This window comes from Podarcis cretensis, assembly GCF_951804945.1.
Source record: "Podarcis cretensis genome assembly, chromosome: 12".
NCBI classification, from domain to species: Eukaryota; Metazoa; Chordata; class Lepidosauria; order Squamata; family Lacertidae; genus Podarcis; species Podarcis cretensis.
In genome coordinates, this window is record NC_137181.1 from 26746233 (window position 1) to 26769589 (window position 23357).

At 42.4% G+C, this 23357-nt stretch overlaps 1 protein-coding gene across 2 annotated transcripts in view; it reads left to right on the forward strand.

The window, feature by feature from the left end:
• The window catches only part of ZNF804B (zinc finger protein 804B), a 312662-nt gene extending 293683 nt beyond the window's left edge, over positions 1 to 18979 (forward strand). For both annotated transcript variants that reach the window (XM_079948269.1, XM_079948268.1), the window contains 2 exons: positions 12779 to 12909; positions 14707 to 18979. In XM_079948269.1, the coding sequence (XP_079804395.1) occupies positions 12779 to 12909; positions 14707 to 18226 (3651 nt within the window). In that variant the 3' untranslated portion in view covers positions 18227 to 18979. The remainder of the gene's footprint in view (positions 1 to 12778; positions 12910 to 14706) is intronic.
• Positions 18980 to 23357: the final 4378 nt, after the last annotated feature.

Consider the following 23357-nt stretch of genomic DNA (forward strand, 5'->3'; position numbering starts at 1 on the left):
GTCCACTAATCTAGCCTAGTCAGGATCAGTGCACCAGTGCACATTTCCAGCACACGTTAGAGTGTGATTCATATATTTTAGCTAATTTGCTAGGAGTTAAATACCAATGGACATCATTTTAATATAAATTATAATATGCTGTAAATTTCAGATTCGTAATCCCACAGAGCTAACTCAATATTATAACCAAAATCCCTCGCCCAGTGTATAAGCACTGATTTGACTGGTTCATGTTTTGTTTGCCAATTGAAGTTTATACATTTTAGAAACTAATTTGTTTTTATTTTCCAACAATTCTTTTTCGAATTGAGAGATTTTAGGTGAAAAACCTTTCTTTTTATTCAACCTAAATACTTCATTAAGAATGATGATATTGCAGCCAATCAGTTATTAGTCCTCTTATTTCTTCATACCTCCTTCATTTTAAATCTTGATCTACCTCTCATAATAGTTCTTTATAAGTTACCCAGTTGTTTCTCATATTTATTTTTTCCACCAATATTGCTTCAAGTGGAGAGAGCCACCACTGTCTTTTGTTCTAATAAAGTTTAATATTTATCCCACAAGCAATCAACACTTTCTGGACAGACTTAGGTTCCAGACATTAAAACTAACCCTGGCCCCACTAATAATAATAATAATAATAATAATAATAATAATAATAATAATACCAGTTTCCCCCCCAGCCACTCTGGGTGGCTTCCAACAGAGATTAAAAACACATTAAACCATCAATCATTAAAAGCTTCCCTAAACAGGGCTGTCTTCAGGTATCTCTTTGACATCTGATGGTAGAACGTTCCACAGGGAGGGCACCACTGTCAGGAGTTTGTCTTACACTCGAGTAGGACCCTGGCAGACACACATACCCGACTGGCATGTTCTCTGCCTCCTGGTCGATTGTTTGGGAGCTTCAAAAGCTTTATTCAGCCCAAACATCACAGCAACCAATGCCAACAGACATCGGCACACTTAGGGATCCACAGATTCTTCGCAGCTTGTGTAACAGACCTCAGCAACTCAGCATTTTGACTAATCTACTTTATTTACATATAAACACACACGGAGCATTGCAACATGGCTCCCTCTCTCTCTAGCATCAGACAGCAAAGAGAAAATGAACAAAGGACAATAGTCCCACTTCACAGAACACAGTAACACAAAAATCCTGTCTCCGTCACTTCCCACTCTGTGGAGTCAAAACATACACTGTCATGTGATAGACAAAAATCCCCTGACTGTAATCATGGAGCAGGAATTCTAACATCTTCCCCCCAATTCATGCACTGTGTTGCAGTCATCAGTGTAACTGCAACAACCATACAGATATCATACACACAGTGTACCCCTGTATCACCTGTTCCACCCTTGGAACTACCTGCAACTGGATTGGCCTTGGGCCTTACCATCTTGCACTTCTGACTAGTCTTGGCGTCATAGCTCTTCTGACTATCAGGAAGTTTCACACTTGGCTTTGTTGGGACTTGAACTCTAGCCTCGTTCCTCTCTGAGGAATCAGTGTTGGCACACATAGCCTCTGGACGTGGTCCAGCTTCCTTCTCCAAGGAAACAGTGTCTACCCTTACAGCCTTTGGGCGTGGTTTCCCATCCCTTGAGGACAAACCCTTTACCCCTTTTAAGACTCCGGGTTCCAAGACCTGTGTCGAGCCACCAACCACAGCTAAATCTGCAACAGCTGTGTTAGCAAACTCCTGAGCATACCTGGTGGGCTTCTCACTCTTTGTAGCTACTCCTGATCTGCGCATCTGGCACATCTCCTCCACTGTATCAGTGGAACGCACCTCAGTGCACCTGCTGTTTATAACAGCAACAGACTTGGTATCTAAGTCTCCAGCAATGGGGTAGGCTAGGAAAATACCCTGATTTTCCTCCCATTCTGCACTGCACTCAACATCCTTAGTGAGTAAAATCAGCTTGGTATTAGGCCTTAGTACTCTGTAAAAGCCTCCATACCACAGGAAGAATCTATGATCCCTGCCTCATGACGTCTCAACCCACATGTCAGAACCATCCATTGGCATCCTGGCTTTTTCCGGGTTTATCTTTTCACAGTTCCCATCAGAAACCTTTTATTCTAACAGCCACTACTGAGAAGGCCCTCTGCCTGGTTCCCTTTAACTTGGCTTCTCGCAGTGAGGGAGCCGCAAGAAGGCCCTCGGCACTAGACCTCAGTGTCTGGGCAGAACGATGGGGGTGGAGGCGCTCCTTCAGGTATACTGGACCGAGGCCATTTAGGGCTTTAAAGGTCAGCACCAACACTTTGAATTGTGCTCGGAATTGTGTACTGGGAGCCAATATAGGTCTTTCAAGACCGGTGTTATGTGGTCTTAGCGGCCACTCCCAGTCGCCAGTCTGGCTGCTGCATTCTGGATTAGTTGTAGTTTCCAGGTCACCTTCAAAGGTAGCCCCATGGCTTTATGTTGCTTTTGAACCAAGGATCTGAGGTTGTGTCTCCGTTCCTGAACTCCACTCCAAGGTATTTGAATGGCTCTGCCATTCAAATATTAACACCAGCCTAACCCAGATTTTGGGATGCGGGTGGCGCTGTGGGTTAAACCACAGAGCCTAGGACCTGCCGGTCGAAAGGTCGGCGGTTCGAATCCCCGCGGTGGGGTGAGCTCCCGTCGTTCGGTCCCAGCTCCTGCCTACCTAGCAGTTCGAAAGCACCCCCAAGTGCAAGTAGATAAATAGGGACCGCTTTCTAGTGGGAAGGTAAACGGCGTTTCCGTGTGCTGCGCTAGCTCGCCAGATGCAGCTTGTCATGCTGGCCACGTGACCCGGAAGTGTCTTCGGACAGCACCGGCTCCCGGCCTCTTGAGCGAGATGAGCACGCAACCCTAGAGTCGGTCACGACTGGCCCTGATGGGCAGGGGTACCTTTACCTTTACTAACGTAGATTTGTTTTTTTCCTGTAACTTTAAATGCTTCTGAAGCAGTTGCTTGCCTTCCTCTAGTGAATGATTCTATCATCTAATTTATTTCCTCCTCTTTACAACCACTCTGTGCCCCACTGAATGTATCTACAACAGCAGCTTATGTGTTTCCCCTCTACTTTTGAGTATAGATTGCTACCATCTATCTGATTAATATGCACAATTTAGCAGCATAATTGAGTCCAATGGAGTTTAAGAATCTTGCTGATCTTTTCGCTTGTAGAAAAATGAGCAACAAATCTTCAAGGTATGCTTCTAGCCAAAAAGAAAAAGGAATCGAGCCTAACAACACACATATGTTTGTATGTTGCTTGGGGGGGGGGGGATACTGAATGCATGGTGCATATCAAGGGAGTCATAGTAGAATGACAGGATTACTTTACTTAATTCCCAGCACTAGTCAGAAACATTATCATCTTTTTTTCACCATACCTCAAATATATCCAAACAAAACAAAACCATGCAACTGGCTGTATTTATTGGACTATTCAGTAGTTACTTAGCCTGTAACCCTAAACACACTTTCCTGAGAGTAAGTTTCATCAAAGTCAGTGGGGATGACTTCTGAGTAGACACTCACAGGATTGCACAGTTAAAAGCCAGATACCAATGGGCTTTCAGATAAAAGGATAATGTCTGAAGGATCTTCTTGCTTCTGCTATTTAAAAAATACATACATTGTAGTTAAACTGCCAAAAATTAATGTCCAATGGTGGGTGAATTCCAGTGCCAGTATGTGTACTGGACATCACCTGAGCCATGAGACATTAGGAATCCTTCAGCTGAATCCTAATGAGGATACATGAAGCCACTGCCAAGTTCAATTTGCAAATTCTCAAAGCCAATCTCCCTCTTTAAAAGTTATTAGCAAACTGATCTACAAACTTGTTAAGACCGAGAACATGTACTAATTGCCAGACACTTTTGCGTAACTGGTTTTGTGGACTGATTTCAGTGAAATTAAACTGAATTAATTCCAAGTACTTTGGTCTAAGTGGTGGGTCATATTCAATTACACTTTTAATATTTTTTTTAAAAAAAATTGTTAATGTAACAAGATTCAACCCAAAAAACAGAATAAAAAGTAGAAGAAACAGATAGACAAAGCCATGTCATTTTACATCTGTAAGAAAGGGTCATTACATTAGATGCCAGTGAAGAAGTACGTGCAAAAGAACAACATTTTTATTTTGAAATGTTTATAAGCTGTTTTCCTAAGTAAGCTCAACTCTCTCAAGCTGGCTGACATAAAGCAATTTAAAATTACAACTTCAATAATCATCACTATAATTTCTAAAAAGAAAAATTAATGCAATTTAAACAAAGACCCACATTAATAACCCAGCGGTGCTAAAAAGCACACATCCAGCTCAGAATATAAAACACATTTTCAACAAAACCATTAGCTGAAAAGAACACTATAACAAGGAAATATTACACATGCATAGGCATCCAAAAACAAATTGGTCTCCAAAGCCCTTCTGAAGAACTGCAGTGTGGCAGCTTTCTGGAGGTCAGTTGGCTATGAATTCCAGGGCCATAGCAGGGAAAAGGAGAACCAGGTAACAAATCACACAACCGCTTAGACACAGGAAGGCCCCAGTGACAGCAGCACTGAACAGCTTTGTATGAGCATTTCGCAATATCTTTGTGATGTAATGTTCCTGGCTGCATAAACGGTTGTAAGCTGGGTGTGAGTGTTGGGCCTGTATGTGACCAGACCCACTTCCCTGCTCCTTGCTCACTTTGGCCACAATCTCTTTAAACTACAGTTCCAAAATGTGTTTTAATGCTGGTTAGTAGACTGACATTAAACTACAGTTCTCCATGCTTTAATGTCAGTAAAATGACATTAAAACAGAGGTCTGTGGTTTGGTTGTGCAGAACAGTAGTTGAAGGGGCAAAGCCAGTAGAAGACAATTCTATTTCAGATGCAACAGGGAACTATGGTTTAATTTAACCAGGACTGCAGTCTTGAAACCAGCATGCGAGGGGAGATGTGTATAGGCCTCATACCCGTGCAAGGAAGGCTGTTGAGACAAACATGGAGGGGGTGTATGAACAGTAACATACTATACAATTACAGACAGATACTTGTCTTTAAAAATATCCTAATATTCAATGACTATAAGGCAGCTGGCGATATTTAAGACAGGGTAATAATGTTAATCAAAAGTAATTTCTCCACAAAGATCAAATCACAGCTCACAAAACAGTGGTTAAAACAGCAGCTAATTAGTTAAAATTCTTGATTTAAATGATGTGGTATCAAAAGCATGAGTAACCAAAACAAAAAAATCAGTTGGATTTCTAAATGATAGTAAAGTTGACACTTGACAAATGTGTTTGGAGAAAGAATTTCAGAGATGGAGCAACACTACAAAGCAGCCTTGGGTGGCCAGTCAGCATCCAAAGTAGGAGCACTCAGAAAGAACCTCAGCAGAGGATCTTGAGGAGCAAGCCCAGCTTGTAAGGAAAACAATATAATTAGTTATAATAATTCACAATTAAGTGTGCTTTACTACTAGGAGTTGGGAAGGGACTAGTGTGCTCTCCACTGCTTGTAGGAATGAGGAGCCTGTGACCCTTGAGATGTTGTTAGATTCCAACTCTTGTCAGTCTCACGCAGCGTGGCCAATGGGCAAGAGAAATGTCAGTGCCATAGTGGCAGTTCCTTGCATGGGGTTGACAGCGCATGACTTGTTAAAGGAAGTGAGAGAATTTACATGTGCAAAAATCAATTTATTCCCATTCCATTTTCAATTAACATTTGCAACTTTGATTCAATCTGTTTTTTATGGACCACTGCTCTCTGCAATAGCAACATCCCTTAGAGCCTTCTTATCATACAGCTGGAATACGGTGATTTTCATGTGCACAGATAGCTTCCTATGTATCTAGTCCACTGAGGAGTTTTCCTAAGCCAGCTCCACACATTAAAAGTTGTGTTGCAGGAATTAAAACCAACAGCACAGGATTCCAGCATAGATCTGTTCTTCCTAGGAAGTTCCCTAAGATATGCAATAAGGCACTTCAATACAATAGCAGAACCTTAGTCAAACACTTGAGGACAAGGAACAGCACCACCCTGTTGGTTGACTAGAGAGGTTGCTTATATAATCATTGGGATATCTTTTGAGGGTGGAATGTAGCTAAACCTAGTCATCGCCCATGTTCAGAAGCAGTATACCTCTGTACATTAGATGCCGGGGAGAAGCAGTGAGCAAATTCTGCCTTTATGCCTTGCTTTCAGTACCTGAAGGCAACTGCTGGACCCAAAAAGGCTTGATGGACCTTTGGTCTGATCCAACAGGGCTATTCTACTGTTCTTGCCTGGTTTTTTTCTTCCATATAACTTCCCAGAATACACTTCAACAAAATGCAGACTTCTCAGAAGCATCTGGCCTTTACTTTCTGACAATGTGTCGGATCCAAACTTAGACACACTTAGAGTAGCCCCATTTAAACCAATGGGACTTAGGTTGGTCATGGCTCACTTTTCCTATTCATTTCCCTGGGTCTACTCAAAGCAAGGCCAGGTCTGAATCTGACCCATTGTTTGCATTCACTTTCCTGTATCAGCCAACGCTCCCTGCAGATAAGCTGCTGAATCCATGAGCGGAAGCAAAACAGGTGGTAATTACACACAATCCTACCTTATTGGGATCTTTGTCATTGAAGTCACCATGTTATCTTGGGGCTAGAAGCCAATTAGGCCCTTAAAATAAAGTATTCACAACACTGGCCTGAAAAGGAATGCAGAACAGCAATATATATGCAACTGTATTTATCTACTAGTCAAGTGAAACGAATAGGATGTGGTTTAATCAAAGGCTGTGAAATGTTTGTCAATCAGTGTATCAGTTTTCTATAGTTCATCCCACTGCACAAAGTTATTCCTGAGCTATCCCAGTAATACTCAAAAATTACAATGACATATTGTTTCAGAAATGAAAGAGCAACTTGAAGAGGATTCAGCTGCCCTATTTCTCCTTGTCTTTCAACATAATCTTCCATATCACTGTGGCTCCCCTAAGCCAAAGAGATACAAAGTCACTATCAGCATGTTGAATCTGTGCGGGTGCATATTTTAAGGGGATTGTAGTTCTGCTTTGGTATTTAAACTCAACCATTTCCCCTTTTAACAGTAAATAATTCAGATTTAGGGAGGTTGGCAGGGAGGTTGCGCACGTGAAGAAAGGAAAATAAGATACTGTGTAAACAAAATATAAGGTTTCGGAAAGGGAAGGGAAGGGGGGAAAGTCTGCACCCTACACACAAATTTCCAAGGAGCAATTAAAAGATTAGAAACTCATTTGAAGACCTAATTAGATCCCGGACAGCAAATTTAAAACAAAGGCATTTCCCAAAAGCACACAACTATAGTAGCAGGTATGAATGACCACCAGCAGGTACTTTTCATGTCAGCTGGTTTCTTAAAACTTCCTTGGAGACACAGTTGTGTGCCAGTTGAAAGGTGACCTGGGACCCTTTCCCAGTACAGCTCCAGCTTCTTGTTGGAGATTTTTGCTATCACCATAGATCACTGAATGAGCAGCTTTTTATCCTTTTTTTATTATTCACAGCCAAAAGCCTTGGTAGCAATTAGAAATTCCATAAAACATAGCAGAGACACAGCTGTTCAAAAAGGCCATTGGGTGTTAACCTGCACTAGAATTATTACTCTGTTGTTGTTGTTATTTAAAAAAAACATGGTGGGTTTAAATTGGTTTTTTTATTTTGAAATATTTCTGTATTTTGAGTTCTTGGACTCCTTAAGTAGAAAGTAGGATGCGATATAAATCTTTAGAAATAAAATAGGCAAAATAAAACAAGGAGTTGGTATATGAAGGTTAACACTAGCACCAGTCACCATGACTTGCATCTGAAGAAAAGTTAGCTTTAAAAAGTTCACAGAATAGATGTATCCTGTCCCTGTCCCTGCTTCTACTTCACAGCCACCTGTGACCCCCCTCAAAAGCCGCCTGGGTCAAGGCAGCAGCAGTGGCACATGAAGAGGGAGGCAGTGGCATCCCCAGCAGCAGCGGCACTGGCTTCATTGGAGTGGGACAAGGCTTAGTGAAGATGAAGGAGCTCCATGCTGACGGGGGTAGCCCTACACCAGGTGCACCAACCTGGAGTTCCCCCACCCTTAATAATGAAGGAAGCCTGTAGAGCATGAGACTCTGAATCTGAGGGTTGAGGGTTCGAGCCTTACCTTGGGTAAAAGGTATTGCAGGGGTTGGGCTAGATGACACTGGTGGTCTGCAATTCTGTGATTTCATCCCAACAATTATGTATGACACCATACATACACCTCCAGCTCGGAGGGCCTTCTGGTGGTACCATCACTGCAAGAAGGGAACCAGGCAGAGGGCCTTCTTGGCAGTGGTGCCTGCCCTGTGGAACGCCCTCCTGATGGATGTCAAGGAAATAAACAACTACCTGACTTTTAGAAGACATCTGAAGGCAGCCCTGTTTAGGGAAGCTTTTAATGTCTGGTGTTTTATCACTTTTTTATTACTATTATCGTTAATTCTGTTGGGAGCCACCCAGAGTGGCTGGGGGAACCCAGTCAGATGGGTGGGGTATGTATGTATAACACAACAACACAACACAACACAATTTATTACCACTGCCTCTCCTATGAGCCCCTACCCTGAGCAACGTGAACAGGGGATTGCTAGGGAGAGGAGAGGATGGTAAACTTTCATTCTGTGAACTTCCTTATATCATTTTAGGACCCAAGTCCTGTTTACGGTAATTTGCTCTCACCTGGCAGCTTCCAGGCCCCAGTTGTTCAGGAGCCATGAGAACAAACTAATAAGCAACAATGTGACCCTCCAGAGCAGCTCTTTGGGACACAGGTGTCTATAGACATGAGGAATGGGTGGGGAACTCTCCTTCTGTGAGCTTCTTTCTGTTAACTTATCTTAGGAGCCAAGTTGATTTGAATACAGTGGTACCTCGGGTTAAGTACTTAATTCATTCCGTAGGTCTGTTCTTAACCTGAAACTGTGCTTAACCTGAAACACCACTTTAGCTAATGGGGCCTCCCGCTGCCACTGTGCCGCCGCTGCACAATTTCTGTTCTCACCCTGAAGCAAGTTCTTAACCTGAGGTACTATTTCTGGGTTAGCAGAGTCTGTAACCTGAAGCGTATGTAACCCGAGGTACCACTGTAGTTCCTTACTCTACACTCCTTCCCTGACAGTAAAACACTGAATAACTGCCTCCACTGTTGTAACATCTTGAAAAGAATGTAGAAATGAGATACTTCTGGGAAGCTGCTGCTGAACCTGGAGACACAAGTCCTACATTAAGTTTTCTTTGGCATAACCATCATTTGCATGCATGAGGATGGTTCACTCATCCCATGAACTGGACCGAGTCCCATTTATTTTGATTAGGTGATGAGCCCTTAGATTTCTCTGGAGAGTGTCCCATTGGAGAGAGAGGGAACTTTGCCCTGGGACAGAAAATGACCAAATAGGGCCTGAATAGCAGTGGGAGACGAGTGGGTGCTACTGTGCGAAATTTACTACAAAGCTCATTGCATCTACTCACTTAAATAAATTTCATAGCAATATTATTAAATTGCGATTCCATGGAACAAATTGAAATGCATCAGTTAATTTTAAAGTTGCCTTTCTCATACGTTTAATCCTGAAAACTAATAGCCGTTCAAAGTTATTTTTAGAATGCCAGTTACCATGGTGAAAGCAAATTCTCTTACTGCTCTTTCTGCCAGTTGCTTAAATGGCTAATGCTGTATGCCTCAGACATACATTCCAATTATGCTATTTAATAATTTTATCATAGTCATTTTATGGTTGGGATTTTGAAGACATTTTACAAATCACGCGGTTGGCTCTACTATATTAATGTATGGTTTGTGTCAATTTGGAGAACTTAAAACTATTTTAAAATTGTTTTGTGTCTAATATATATCGTCTTTCTCAGGAAAATGTACATCCGCCTTTGAAATAATATGTAAAACTGGAATTGTAGGTTTGAATAATTCCCGGAAATCCTTCCAGCCCAGTGTGATGCATTTTTACTCAGATGTAAAGCAACTTTATTTAGTAGGACTTCCGATCTAGTAAGCAAGAATGCAAAGGACTCCAGCCTTCTCTTAAAACATTTGAGAACAGTCAAAACTAGCAAAGTAGTGGAAAATATGATGCAGAAGCAGGAGTACATTTGGGGGTTAGATGAGTCTTGCCAATTGGCTAGTTTCAGCCAATCAGATGCAGGCATGGCTTGTGTCACCTGGCCAACCAAATGTTGGCTCTCCAGTCTATGTAAGAGCTCCATATTATCCCATTCAAATCTGGGACATTGCACAGAAGAGGGGGAAACTTTGCTAAACTTCAATGCTTTCTGCACTTGCATTGAGACTTGAAATGGCAAGAAAATATCTCGGGCTAAAGTGTAGATGTAAGCATGCTTAAACCTATAAAAAAAACCCAATGCTCAACTCTGCAAGGTGTACATCACATGTTAAGTATGAGACAGGGGTGTGCATCAGCTCTGTGTACTTCTAGGGTGCAAATGTGCATGTCTATAGGGGTGTGGGCTTTGACAGGGACCAAGTGATGCCCTTGCCCAGCCTGCCAACTCAACCTCCCTACCAAGTCTTGTGTTTTTGCATACAAATAGCAGTTAATTCATACAATGTGATATTGCCATATGTGCCTATGCTTGCCAATCTCCTGGATGGTCTTATGGTACCCAAGTAATGCCGCAGGTTGTGCTGGTGCAGAAGTCCTTCCATCTAATCCTGTGCACCTATTTGCCAGTGCAGTAGCTGGTACAATCAGGCTGCAAATGCCTTGCAATTGTTATTCATAGGAACCAAAGAACAAAGGAGTCAAATTTTGTAAAATAAATCATACTTTGGCACATTTGACTAGGTTTAGCCAGCCAGTTAGGTACCTAATGGCATGAAAAAATGTAATTGCACACTTAAATGTATGTTAATTCCCAAGCTCTCTACCTTGCTTGAGCGCCCTTATGGATGAGCGCAATTATTTCAATACTGTTCAACAGCGCCTGTTCTTAGCAACTTTTGCGTACGTGGTTAGCCATACGAATGCTGCTATTGTATATATTTTTTGTGCCCATTCAGCTGGGCCATTTGTGGATGTTGTTTGGAGAAAGATTTGAAGATTTATTCAGCTAGTTCCATTTGGGTACATTTTGAACAATACAATTTATTTCACGGATTGCATTCAAGCAAGCACATCTGAGGTCAACTAATTCTCATGGGCAACTGTGTAGTAAAATATGGTTGGCCAAGGCATGGAATCAGCCATAAGATACCTGAAACAAACAGCATGGGATCTCCATAAATACTTGATTGGAATAGAACTATGCATATGGACAATATTGGGGGAAAACATGTCTGCCCTTTAATATGTGCATATCTTTTATTTAAGCCTTTATGGGTTGTTTCCAAATAAACCATATGCAGAGTATCCTACTTTTATAATTTAAAACCCGGGTAGGAGGGGGGTGGATAGGAATTATTTAATTGCTGTTGCTGCTTCTTTGGCGATCACTCATAACGGAATAAGATTGTTTTCCATGAACACGGTCTAACAGTGAGTCCATAAATGACTGTGGAGGCCAATTCTGTTTCAATACGTCCTTCCACAGTGGAAACATAGGTTTCTGGGTGGCAGTTGATCACAGTGAGGGTTTGCCAAATGTGCCTTCTTCTTAGCTCGTTCCTCCTTTTCACCCTGAGTTTGTACTTCTTCAAAGTCCATGACACCTTTGGTAAAGGCTGTTCTCCAGTTGGGGCGCTCACAGGCCAGTGTTTCCCAGTTATCAGTGCTTATGTTGCATATTTTTAGATTTGCCTCGAGAGCGTCTTTAAACCTCTTTTGTTGTCCACCGGTATTTTGCTTCCCATTCTTGAGTTGGAAATAGAGTACTTGCTTTCGTAGATGATAATCGGGCATCCAAACAACATGACCAGTCCTACACAGTTGATATTGAAGAATCGTTGCTTCGACACTGGTGATCTTTGCTTCTTTCAGTACACTGAAATTAGTTTGCCTGTCTTCCCAAGTGATATGTAACATTTTTCAGAGACACCGTTGATGGAATCTTTCAAGGAGCTAGAGAGAGAAGCAATGGTACCAAAAATTCATATGTTTGTTGTTGGAGCCAAATAGCTTTATGCTGTAATGGTTTAGGTTATGGGGGGACAATTCAAACCAAATATTGACTTCGTTTTCTCCCTACTTCTCCAAGATAATACAAAAGAGCTATTTCATATGCCTACGCGAGTAAAATTGATACCTATTGGCTAGTACCTATGCCATCAGTGATGACCTGGCATGCAACATTCTCACTGGGAAATAGTTTGCATCTTCTAATAAGTAATGCCTTAAGCAATGTCTTCCCAAGTTCCTTGAGCAATTGAAAACTGCAGTGCTCTGGTCCCATGTTGCCAGAGACTGCAAGGGAAATTTCAAATGCCCTTTGAAATTTCAGAGTGCATGGCACCTCTGGTACACAGTGCTTTCTGGGTTGTTGTTGTTTTTCCTGTTGCATCTGGCTGTAACAGTCATGTTTGGAGATGCAGCTCTTCTACCATAAAGTGCATTAGACAGAGATGTGAGTTTGAGTCAAGCTGATGGATAAATATACCCCCCCAACCCCTCTGCTCACTGGGGATTACTTATTACATTATAATTGCATTTTATCAGCTTTGCCTCCTGTATCTTGTCTGGTTATGTGTAGAAACACAAAAGCATCAACGTGCTATGAAGAGATGCATCATCTTTTATTCTTGTGCTTCTCTTGCACAGAGGCTGAAAGAGCTAAAACAAAGGGAATTTGCACGGAACGTGGCTTCAAAATCCTGGAAAGATGAGAAAAAACAGGAAAAAGCACTCAAGCGACTCCATCAGCTGGCTGAGCTGCGGAAGCAGTCAGAATGGTAAGCATCTGGAACTTGTATTACATTTTAATCTCATATCCACCCCCCTAGAAGTCCCAGAAGAAATCTCGATAACTTTACTCCTGCTTTATATAATGCACATAATCATCACATGCCCTGCAAGCCCTTTTTAAATTATCAGTGATACCAAAACATCCTTGCCATAAAATTGGAATCCTTGAATTAATTCCTTGGCATTTGAAGGCTGGGGTTTTTATCCTCTTTCTAATCTGATCAGAACAGACATATTTTTTTATTTAAAAAATAGTGCTGTGCTGAGTTTTCAAGAGCAAACATTTTCAGTCCAAAACCATAAGCTTTGGAGAAAATTATCCCCTCCTCAGAAAAAACACACCCTGTTTTCCCCCATGCTTTTCAGACTTGTAGTCCCTCCCAACAGCTGCTTTGGCACCATTACTGTTTAGTTGGGGAGGCAGATTTCCCTTGCTGTGTGAGCCAAACTAATCAGAGATCATCTCACTGGTGTAACGATGTCACAGCATCACAAAACCCATAAGAACTCTTGCATTGCTGTCACTGTAAATGGAATGAGAAGGAACCTGACAGACCACTACATTGTCTCCTTGTCTTACCACACAGTAATAGTAGGTTTGCTGCCCACCAGCACAGTTCAGTAAGACCAGAAGCATCATTCTGCATGCTTCTGGAATGGGATGATACATCCCCTCTTGCCCCTTCTCCTCTATGGTCACTTACACATCCTCGCAAGATTGAAAAGGTTCAGGTAATGTTGGAGGAGAAGAAGATAAGTGCATGAAACTGGCCTCCTGTTTCTCTCAGACCTGATATTTAATATTACACTAACAGAGCATTTCACCTTATTAAAACAGATCTGAGTTTAATGCTCTTAGCAATTTGTAAAAATTACTAGGAAAAGGGGGGAAATAAGCCCCAAATCTTTATTTGTTTAGTCTAGAAATCCTTGTTTTCATTTCTCTGCACATATACAAACTCTCCAAATAGTTCCTTCCAGGGAACTAAAATAGCATCCTCACAGTGAAAGAAACACAGAAATAAAGAGGATTCCAGTAGGTACTTTATACTGAATCACTCAATTACTTATACCGAGTCAGTCTGTTGGTCCATCTTGCATATGCCTGCTCTGGCAGCGACTCTCCATCACCTTTTCTTTCTCTGCCGCATGAAATCTTTCACCTGGAGATGACTGAAGCCGAGAACTTTTTCATCCCAAGCATGTGCTCTGCAGACTGCTAAACTAGTAAGTACAGGTACTGTACAGTACAGTGTACAATACGTAGTCCAAAGGCTTCTTGAACACACAGCAGGGCAAAATTACTAAGGGCACTTCACCTAACATACCAAAGCATTTCAGACTGTGGTCAGCCTGCCACAGTGTGCAGTATTTGGGCTGTGTCTAAGTAGGTTCTATTCACAGTAGAGCTATTGAAATCAATGAATCTAGGTTAGTCATGTCTATTCTAGAGCTGGGCAGTACTCCAATTTCTTGCCCTGAAACCGAAATGGTGTTCACATCACAATAGTGGTTTCAGACTTTTTGAGCTGACAATACATAGTGGCTCCACAGCTGCCATGATGTACTGGCAGCTCAGATTGCCTTCCCCTGAACAGGTGAGTTGTGTTTTTCCTCTTGGGGCAGTGGGTTGCTCCAGGAGGAAAGACGCAGCCCACCTGCTTGGGCAAAGGCAGGCAGGTGCCTTGGAGGGAACCCCATACTTCTCAGTGAAAATGACTACTTTCTGAAATCTAACATTCATTTTGTAAATCAAGTGATTTTATTATGTCATTTATTTCCAGCGTTGCTGAATGCAGACCTGCGTTTAAATCTCCCCAAATGGTTGTAGAAAAAGAGCCGATGCCGCAAGATAAACTTCTGTTAGCTCAAGAAGGCAAAGTCAAGAATACAGCTGAAGGAAAAAGCATCACCAGCAGCACTTCAGAGAAGCAGCAGGAACTTTTGCTAAGCAAGAACCAGTCTTGCATAGAGACACACCATTTCCTTAGAAGCCACATCTCTCCCGCATTCTCCTGTGGCACCAATGGCTGCAATCGGGCCGGGGTGTCTTTTTCATTCTCTAAAAAAGTCCATCTGAAGCTCGAGTCATCAGCATCCGTTTTCAGTGAGAACATGGAAGAAGCATATGACTGCATCAGATCCCCTCGGCATAAAGCAAAGCAGACTCCCGAAGAGTGCCGTGCGTGTATACATATGAGGGACGAGAGGAAAGCAAATGTGAATAAACGGTTAGGCACCGTTCAAAGTCACCCAGAAAGCTTCGCCTCCTGTAATCTGGCTCGGAAAAATCAACTGCAGAAAGAAAACAATCAGTACAAGGACAGAGAGCAAACAGAAACTCATACTTCATTTCGTAAAGACAAACTACATCTTCCAGATTTGGATTGTTCTGAGTCTCCTGGTGCAAAAGAACAAGGAGGAGAGTTGAACGAGACCCAGAAATCCTTGGAAAACGTTGTTACACCTCAATGCCAAACGAATAACATTTGTACGCAGCAAAACACTTACAAGCACAGTGATGTCCTGTTACCAGAATGTGTCTCTGAGTCCTTAGCCCAACGATCATCTGAGCAAGGACATCAATGTGAGGGAAACTACAATCCCTGTGTATTCAAGCAATCTTCTGATTGTACAGAAGCTGTCAATGCAGATGCTGAAATGCCTAGGGATAATGCACTGGTTCATGAAATTAAGCCTAAAGCATTGCCTTTTCTTCATGTACTGAGCAAAGATGGCAGGACAGCCTTACGGTGGCCCACAGAACTTCTTTTGTTTACAAAAACAGAACCCTCCATTTCCTATGGTTGTAATCCATTGTATTTTGATTTTCGGCTCTCCTTATCTCATAGAGAAAGTGGGCATCATGAAGTCGATGAAGAAAGTCCTAATGAGCACTCAACAAGAGCTATGGACATAGATGGAAATGATGCCTCAGGTCTAACTGAGAACAAGCAACTGTCCAGTGAAAAAGATAATCAGTCTTTGAAGCCAAAGAAGAAGAAAAGAGCTCTAAGCCTCATAAAGTCCCGGCCAAAATTGGATTCAGACACAGAGAATGAAATGAGTCAAAGTGCTCCAAAGTACATCTCAGATGATTTGAATGAAAACCTACCTGAAGTGCCTGCACCCCTTGATTGCTCAAAAAGGCATTACACGAGAGCAACAAGTCCCCACACAACAATGCATGTGAGATCTTTAGCACAGCAGTTGCAGAACTGTGAAAAAACTCTACAGGAGGAAGTAACTAAAAACCTTTGCATTTATCCCTTGGTGTCTAGGACAAAGAAGCAAAAATGTGCAAAATGTGATTTAATGTATGCCCAAAGACAAACCGACCTGGATTTGGTCACCTGCAGCAGTGACATAAGTGACAGCGGGAAAGATTCCATTCTCGGATACAAGTTAGATTCACCCAGGGAGTCCATGGAAAACGAAGGCAATGGGAATTTTGCTGGTTGCTGGAAATTCACTCCTTTGCAAAAGCCCTTTTCTGACAGACAGTCTAATTATTCTGACACTTCTGTTAGCAGTGCAACTAGTTACGCTAGTTGCTACTCTAGTCACAGATCAAGTGATCACAGCAGAAGTCATTTGCCTTTTTGCTGCAAAAGGAAACAAAAGCCGGTTGAAAGGCAGAAATGTAAACACAAAAAGCACAATTGCATTTCATCTTCTGATGATGCAGATGGGGGCTGCCTTTTCAACAAAACAAGTCAAAGATCTAGAAACTGTGCACACAGGCATATGGCAAAATATCAAAGACATTCGAGATATAGACATTTACTACAAAGAGATGTATCAAAGCAAAGCAGGAACAGACACCCTCTTTGTAAACACAGCAGGAGCAGGAGCTACAGCAGCTCCAAAGGTTCTTCCACCCAAGATTCAGGAAGCAGCGAAAGATCATCAAGCTGCACCAGATCAAGAGCCAGCAGTTCGGGATCCCTTGCAAAAGAATTGGTGCATGACTGGAACAAACACAAAAAGGATATGAAAAGCACCGACAGAGCTGAACCAGGAAAATCAGACTCTGCACACTCAGACTGCCAGAATGAAAGTTGTCCATCAAAACAAGTTGGAAGCTGCTCCATCAACCACTTAGGAAGGAAAGCAGTGGGGAAGAAGTCATTAACCGCCAAACTCCTTTTAGAGAGGGTGAAATCAAAGCGAAACCAGGAGCAAACTCAGAACACCGAAAGCTTTTCAAATACCTGCGAGAAAGATCTCCCCCATAGTCAACCAGGTGTTAAAGGTGCATCATCAGTGGATAGTGAAGCAATGTTACCTTTGCTTGAGAAAGCCCTTCACATTGATACGAGCAGCAGGTGGAACAATGGAACTGGCTCCGTGGAAAGCGGCACAGGCACAGAGCGAGCTGAAGCTTCAGCGATAGATAATATTATTCTGACAGCTAGCACTAACTATGGCAATAGCCTGCTTAACGACCTAGGTTATCAGGCCCTGAATATGGCACAGGACACCACAACAAAGCATCAACCGGATCTCTTAGCTGGTGAAATGCAGCCCCTACTACAAAGCTGTGACTCAGTGCCAAATGGTTTTCCTGGTGCTTTTCCTTCTCATGGATATTCTGCTGTTCCCAACCTAACAGAGACCAAAGAAGAACACCATGCAGGTGTAGACTTGAGTGGAGTGGAAGGGGATCTGAACTGCTACTCTGACAGTGCTATGCATAAATCCGGTGAAACAGAAAACAAGACTGAGCCGTACAGTAAGTGCATCCCCTCTCCTTTAACGCAGCAGCCTATAACCTTTTCCCCGGATGAGATAGACAAATATAGGTTTCTTCAGCTGCAGGCCCAGCAACATATGCAGAAACAGCTTGTGGCAAAGCATCTCAAGGTTGTGCCTGCCCCAGGACCAGCTGCCTTCTCTGCCTCCCCAGCTGTCCCTGTTCAGCAGCACTCTTCTGTTGCCACCCTCCGCCACACGCTGCTGCAGAGCTTTGCCCTGTCCACCGGAGTACATCCTCACAGCAGCCATCTTTCCCTGACTCATATACATCCATTCTCACCATCGCCTTTTGCTCCATTCTCACTCTCGCCCTTTACTCCGGCCTTCGTGCCCGCACACTCGGCGCTCCTGGCGGGACACCCATTCCATTTTGTATCAGCGACTCCCATCCACCCATCCCATCTGGCAATCCCACCGCTGCCCCATGCAGCCTTTATTCCTACCCTGTTCACGCCCCAGCTGAATGCAGCGGCATCTTCTGCTGTACATCTCAACCCCTTGATCCATCCATTATTCCAGACTCAAGAACTTCAGCATCGTTCCTGACCTTGTCGGAGCTGTTGGTTATCTGGAACGGAAATAAAGAAGGTGTCATTTTCCCTTTTAAAATTGCAAAGTCATTGTCCTATGCTCCAAAAGCAATTTAGAATGACAATTCCCATTCAGCAGCCTAATTGCATATCTTATGAGAGACATTGCGGAAATCAAGGTCTGGCTGACGCAGCACGTGATTGTTAATTTGATTTTCACATTCCTTACAATAATAGCCTTCCCAAACCTGTTGCCCTACAGATATTATCAGATTACTGCTCCCATCATCCTGACCATTGGCCACATGGGCTGGGGCTGATGGGAGTTGTAGTCCAAAACACCTGGAAGGCATCAAGTTGGCAGAGGCTGTCTACAGCTTTTGTACAGCCTTTTATGCTGCAATAGGCTTGTGGACATTTTAATCGTTTTCACAAGAAACGTTAGTTAGAAGTTCAGGCATTCTCCCACATACACTGAGGTTACATTCCAGGCCTCCATGCACATAACCGAAATCACATAAAGTGGGGAGCACCCTCTAAGAAGCCTCAAAACACCCATTTTTTCCCTGCTGTCCCATTTCCCTCTTCCCCAAAATATCTGGAGTTGAAGCTCTGGAGCCAGCTGGAGGATGTGCGGAAGCAAAGCCCGCTTTTCTTTGCTTTTCTGGAAAGGTTCACAGGCACTTCCCCCCAGGTTGAGAAGCCCTTTTCCTCCAGGCAAACGCATCTGTCAAACCCTCACATGGTACATAGGCATTCACATATAGGGGAAACCTTTTCTGTGGTAAGCTGCCCATTTTTTGTCCCTATCTGAAATGTTGTGAAACTTGGCTTCTGGTGTGGGGATTTTTTCATTGCATTGTCAGTTTCAGAAGCATTCAAACAACAACTGGAAAGGATTGTCATGATATTGGTTTGTAAGAACTCCCTCCCCCCCCTCCCCCAAACACTGGAAGATGCAGCCATTCCAAATAGCCACTAACGTACAGCAAATTGTAAGTTCTGACCTGCATCTTATTTCTTTGAAACTCAATTCCATTCAAACATTGAGATGTTTTCTAAGTAAAACAATTCATTTCAGGATGCTAATTTTAAGATATGTATTAATCAGACAGTGAGGTACTTACCCCAGTAAGTAAAATAGGAGGAAGGGGTTTATTTATGGACTTTTCCCGCTGGTGTGATCCACACAAAACTATGTCTGAGCCTGCAGCAAGACAGTTCAAAAAGAAGACATTAAAAACAGATGTGGAGGCACCCTAAGACAGAATCAACACTAAATGAGGGTTGGGTTAGCCTTTTACCTGCACCATTTCCCCTACTGAAGTTGTCTTCCAAAGTTGCTATTTTCCAGCTTAAAGGTGGGCAATTTAAATCAGGAAAATGTTGGAAGGAAGGGTTTTCCTCTCTCCCCCCCTAATGTCTAGACCCTGATCCAATTGCCCACTCCACTGGCCTTTAACATTAAGTGAAAGTGAGATATTCCGATCATGGATTTCCTGCATTGCCCCAAGCTCATCCCTTAGAAGGATTCAATATGCATTCAGCTTCCAGATCAACTTGCATTCTACAAAAGTAAAAAAACAACCAGGTTTCCCCAGCTGCATCTTCCACCAATTACAAGATGGAATTCCAATTCAATCTCACCTAGGGTTAGTTTTAAAAATTAACTTTGTACAGGAGAGGGACAAAAGTGATCAGGCGAGACCAACCAATCAGATGTAACTGTTTCCCTGTTATGAAAGCCTCTCTGTAAAACACTGAACATGTCTGTTTGTTATGCAGTTTTGCAAAAAAAAAAAAAGCAAGCATACAAATAAATAAATATGCCACTTGATTCATTTTTCAAAGTGTTTAGTTTATATGGAAACTAAATAATACTCTGGCTAGTATAACCTGTAAACTAGTTATTTTGTTTTGTATTCTCTGTAAAAAAAAAGTGTTTTATATTATACAGTAGATAAGTGAATTGCACTATTGAACATGCAATGCAGCTTTTTTTTTTCTTCCTTTCATTATTCAAGTTGTTCCTGGGAATGTAGTTTCATGCAATAATTTTTTTCAATAAAAATGCTTAATGACATAAGCAGCGTCAGTCATGCATTTTTAAATATCATACCAAAAGACAGCAGCAAAGTAAGATGCAGATGAGACAAACATACTCTGTATTTCAATCTACAGAACTGAAATGGGTTTAATTTAGACAAGAAGCTGTAATGCTGAATTATTTTAGGCTATTTCTTTATGAAATTTTTTAAAGCATGTGTTACTAGAGTTGATTCAATGGCTCTATAAATAAATATTACTTTTTTATTTAAAAAATCATCACTGATGTGTTTTTTACAACCATTTTAATGGCTTTATTAAATAGTTTATGTATTCATTTAATATTAAATTTAACTGAGAACACACAAGGTTTTTTCCTTCAACATTTGAACTAAAGCAGATGTAATCATTATATGTCACAAGCCAGTTCTACCAACAATGCTTCTTGTGTGCTTTTATATATTATATCCTTCTTGCATGAAAGAAATACTAAATTATCCTACCACAAATTCCTGTGGAAAACTTACTTCCGTATTAATTATCAGAAAAGCATCAGAGAGGACTACCAACTGCTTGAATGCATTCCCTCCAACCTTCCTCAGATGGCAATACAGACATTTCTCACTCCTGTCCCAAAGTCACCCTCCTCGACACCCCATTCCCCCCAAAAAAGCAGAGCATTTCCTTTGAGAAAGGCAAGTGTCACCCCCACTACACCAACAAGGCACACCTGAGAAAACCCCTTAATCCTGTTTTAATTTCATGTTATTCTTTGGTGCATTTACAAAAAGAAAGCCCACACCAATTAACAAATTATAGAAAGGGCCAAGATTAGACACAGACACACAAAGCAGTTTTAAAAAACATCAAGACTCCTTGTCCTCTGCTTTGCTACCCCCCTTTTTTGCCTGCTCCTCAGAGCCAGTGCATCACGTGGGGCAAACCTTGGCGGGAGCGGCCTCTCCCTCTCCTTGCCACTGTGAGCTGCCCAAGGGAGGAGGCCGGCAGCAGTGGCCATGGAGGGGCAATGGGATGCGCCATCGCTGCTCAGAACAAGCGCTGGCTCATCCTCCTCTCTGAGCTCAGAGGCAGCAGCACCGGCAGGGGAAAAAGAGGTCAAATCAGAAGCTGGGATGGCTTTCGTAATTCTGGGACTGTCCCTGGAAAACGGGGACACTTGGATGGTACGCTTGAAAGTTTAGGAGACCCAATCCTGCAAAGACCTTTGTGCTAGCTCTCTTTGGCACCTGATTGCTCACAATAAGTTTAGTTTTAAAGCACGATGGGGGAACTTCAGGCCTGGTAGCAGGATGTGGCCTTCCAGACCTTTCTATCTGAGCCTTGGAACTCTCCATAGGCCATATTCCCTCTGCAGCCACAGCCTTCACTGGCCTTGCTACACATCCACCTTGAGTGCTTTTGCAAAACCTTTCCAGACCAGAGGCTGTGTCTTCCATCATCACTTTATCCTCAACCACTGCTAGTTTCTTTAGGTCCTAAACAATCCAATAGTGGCTGAGGATAAGGTTGCTTAGTGCAGGGGTGGGTGGGGATGGAGTAATAGTACAGTGATACCTCTGGTTACGAACTTAATTCATCCCAGAGGTCCGTTCTTAACCTGAAACTGTTCTTAACCTAAGGTACGACTTTAGCTAATGGGGCCTCCTGCTGTCTCCATGCCGCCAGCATGCAATTTCTGTTCTCATCCTGAGGTAAAGTTCTTAACCCGAGGTACTACTTCCGGGTTAGCGGAGTCTGTAACCCAAAGTGTTTGTAACCTGAGGTACCACTGTAATTTAACACCTCTGGGACTTAAAACTACTTTTAGCTGCTTATGAACAAACACTGGGATTGCGTCTGTCTTGCACACCCTACCACCTGACACCACAACGATACTATGACTAAGATGTAAAAGCCTCAGATCAGAGATCAAGATGCAGTGTCTGGCAGTCCTTCAGTTTATCTGTGCCTCCATTTCTGTGTGCACATCTAAAACTAGATGGGGGACTTCAAAACGACCTTGACAGATTAGAGAACTGGGCCAAAACAAACAAGATGAATTTTAACATCTTGTGAGGAACGGCTAAGGGAATCAGCTCAGGCTGCATTTTCACATCCAAGAAAACGGGTTATGCAAGTGAGATGGTACTTGAGGAGTCTGAGCTTAAAGCCAGGCTATATTATTCATGAAAGTCTGTCCATTTTGTAAGTCACCCCACAACACAAATCAGCAGCAGCATATGTGGCAATGCAGAACTGCCCTCCTGAACCCGCTGGGGGGGGCATTAAACAAAGAGGAGAAGTTCACTTCACATTTAAAGGCAAACCTATCCTTTTTGTACTTTCTAAAAAAGTATGAGAACCTAAACTCCACTGTCCTTTTGATATATATTGGGATAAGCTATCCATTAAAATGCAGGGGGAAATGTGACAATAATGTACAATAATGCATTGTTTCAGGGGAAATTGTTTTGCAAAACTGGGTATACTAGGCAGGATTGCAGAGGTGTACATTAAGAAACATTTGCAATAGAGAGCTGATGGATTGTCATGAGGACTTTAAAAAATGCAAACTGATACAGGAGTGTGGATAAATGAATTTAAGATTTGAAAAGAGAGAAACTGAAATTAGCAGATTTGGTGGCAGTGACTGGCTACGATACCCGCACTGGCGGGAGTTCCATGGCACCACCTGTGCAACTGTCTGGTCCTGACCTGGTGCCCCAACCTGCCCCATCTCCATCTAGGTAAGCCACAGTGATACTACCTTCACAAGGGCAGTTCTGCACTGCTACTGAACATGACAGGATTTAGTATGGCGCTAAAGAAGCTTATCAGGGTTTTTTTTAAAGGGCCTTGGCCATCAAGATCACTGTTGCCTTCATCTGCAAGATAAGCCCATCCATCTTTCCCTGTATCATTCCACATACCCGGTCCATGATGTGAAACCATAATAGAGAACACAGTTTAAGGTAGCTGCAGAGGAAATGCCTCAGCCTAGTGCCAGATGCCTCAGCTTAGTGAGAGAATCTCCATATTGCAAGAGAATAAAATCTCAAAACCACCACCAGAAAAATGATTGCAAGTCAGTATTCCAGGAT